Here is a 1777-nt window from a genome sequence, read left to right as displayed (position 1 = left end):
TCCAAAGATTGTCCCTAGTCTTGAAATGCAGAATAAATTATTGAATATTTTCGAAAGCAGTAAGTTAGTACAAATGCCTTTCATTTCTAGACAATTCGAAAGCTATAATATCCCTAATGGTAATAAGGAATTCACATGGAAGATGGGTACAAAATATGACAAAATAAAATATATTGTAGTAGCATTTCAATGTGCTAGGGATAACAACTATCTGAATGCTAGTAAATTTGACAATTGTGGATTAGAAGAAATTTATGTTGAATTAAATTCAGAGAGATATCCTCATGACTGTTTGAAATTTGATTTTGATAAGTTTAATGCTGTACAACAATACAATTTTGCTAAAGAGTTTAGAAACAGTTACTATGAATCGACAAAGGATTATATTTTTATGGAGGAAGATGTATATTATTACTACTACCCTCTGTTAGTATTTGATGTATCCAAACAGAATGATAGAATTATTCAATCAAGACCTGATGTCACAATCAAAGCTTCCTTTTCAAAGAGTATTGTAAAAAACACAAAATGTTATTGTTTGATTATGAGTGAAAATATTGTTGAAATTAAAGAAAATAGAGTTAAAGTAGTGAGTGTTTAATTGAGATTAGTGTCAGGGATCCAAGAATTGAACTTATCGGGATAACCATACCATTTGACAAACAATTCCTTCACACCTTTTCTAGTTCTACGTTTAATAATATTTTCGATTTTATGTTCATCTTTTACATTGTTGTAGAGTGTGAGTTCTTCCTCATAAAATTTTCCTGTGATTTCTTCGTCTGCTAGATCTCTGATAGAATAAGTAGTAACGTCTCCGGGATGAACTTTTGAAATTTTAAACATTTCTGTACTCCAGTTAGGTAGATAACCTTTAGCAAATACAGCTTTATACTTTGTTATTCTAACTGTATCATCTATTTTGAACTTGCTTCTTATAGGACTTTCATTTTTAAACATTTCTTTTCCGGTTGAGGGAAATAAAGTTTCATAAACTTGCTCAGCGTTGTCTTTCTTGGATGCTTCAATAGGAGACATGTTTATGCTGCGGTGATGGTGGTCATTGTATCCTGTAACAAGCTTATCCAGAATATTTACCCATTTATGATCACCTTGATGAGTGAACATTTTCCACATTTTTTCTTTTAGAGTTCTATTGAATCTTTCAATGATAGAAGCTTTCTTGTTCGAGTATGTTGAGAAATGATGAATATCCGATTCTTTGAACAGTAGTTTCATTTCTTTGTTGTAATATTCTTTTCCATTATCAGTCTGCATTTTTTGCGGTTTCCTGTGTTTGAAAATCGTTTGTAGAGCGCTTGCAGTTTCCTTTCCAGTCTTTGTTTTCAGAGGGATAACCCAGGCATACTTACTGAAACAGTCTATGACAGTGAGAAGATATTTGAAATCGTTGTTCTCTTCTGCATACGGTATCATTTCAACAAGATCTGATTGCCATTGCTCATCAATATTGTGAACATAAACTCTTTCAGATTTGAAATTTTTACGAGCTGGTTTATGAAGAGTGTAGACGTCTTGCTCGTTCAGAAATCGCTTTACTTCTTCAATTGGCTTTTTAGTTTTTCTTTGTAGTTCATTGATTCCACAAAATCCAGTTTCAGGGTTGTAATATGCATCGTCTAGTTTGATTTCCGATTTTTTAGTTTCTTTGGTAGAGGGTTTGATGGATTTTAAAGTACCTCCACTTTTTGAATTGGGAATTATTTTGCATTTTTTCGTTTTGCATACTACACATTTTCCTCTCAACAACTGCTTG

The 1777-nt window shown here is 32.1% G+C and overlaps 1 protein-coding gene across 1 annotated transcript; it reads right to left on the bottom strand.

Moving 5' to 3' along the window:
• Positions 1–597: 597 nt before the first annotated feature.
• CBG24106 lies at positions 598–1137 on the bottom strand (the record flags this gene model as incomplete). The annotated part of the gene is made up of 1 exon (XM_002648039.2): positions 598–1137. The coding sequence occupies one exon, from the start codon at positions 1135–1137 to the stop codon at positions 598–600; it is 540 nt and encodes a 179-aa protein (XP_002648085.2).
• Between the last annotated feature and the right edge of the window lie 640 nt (positions 1138–1777).

The sequence above is a fragment of the Caenorhabditis briggsae genome (genome assembly GCF_000004555.2).
Source record: "Caenorhabditis briggsae AF16 supercontig from assembly CB4, cb25.NA_098, whole genome shotgun sequence".
Lineage (NCBI taxonomy): Eukaryota > Metazoa > Nematoda > Chromadorea > Rhabditida > Rhabditidae > Caenorhabditis > Caenorhabditis briggsae.
The sequence above is the reverse complement of the archived record's forward strand: the minus strand, read 5'-3'. Positions and strand labels throughout refer to the sequence as shown.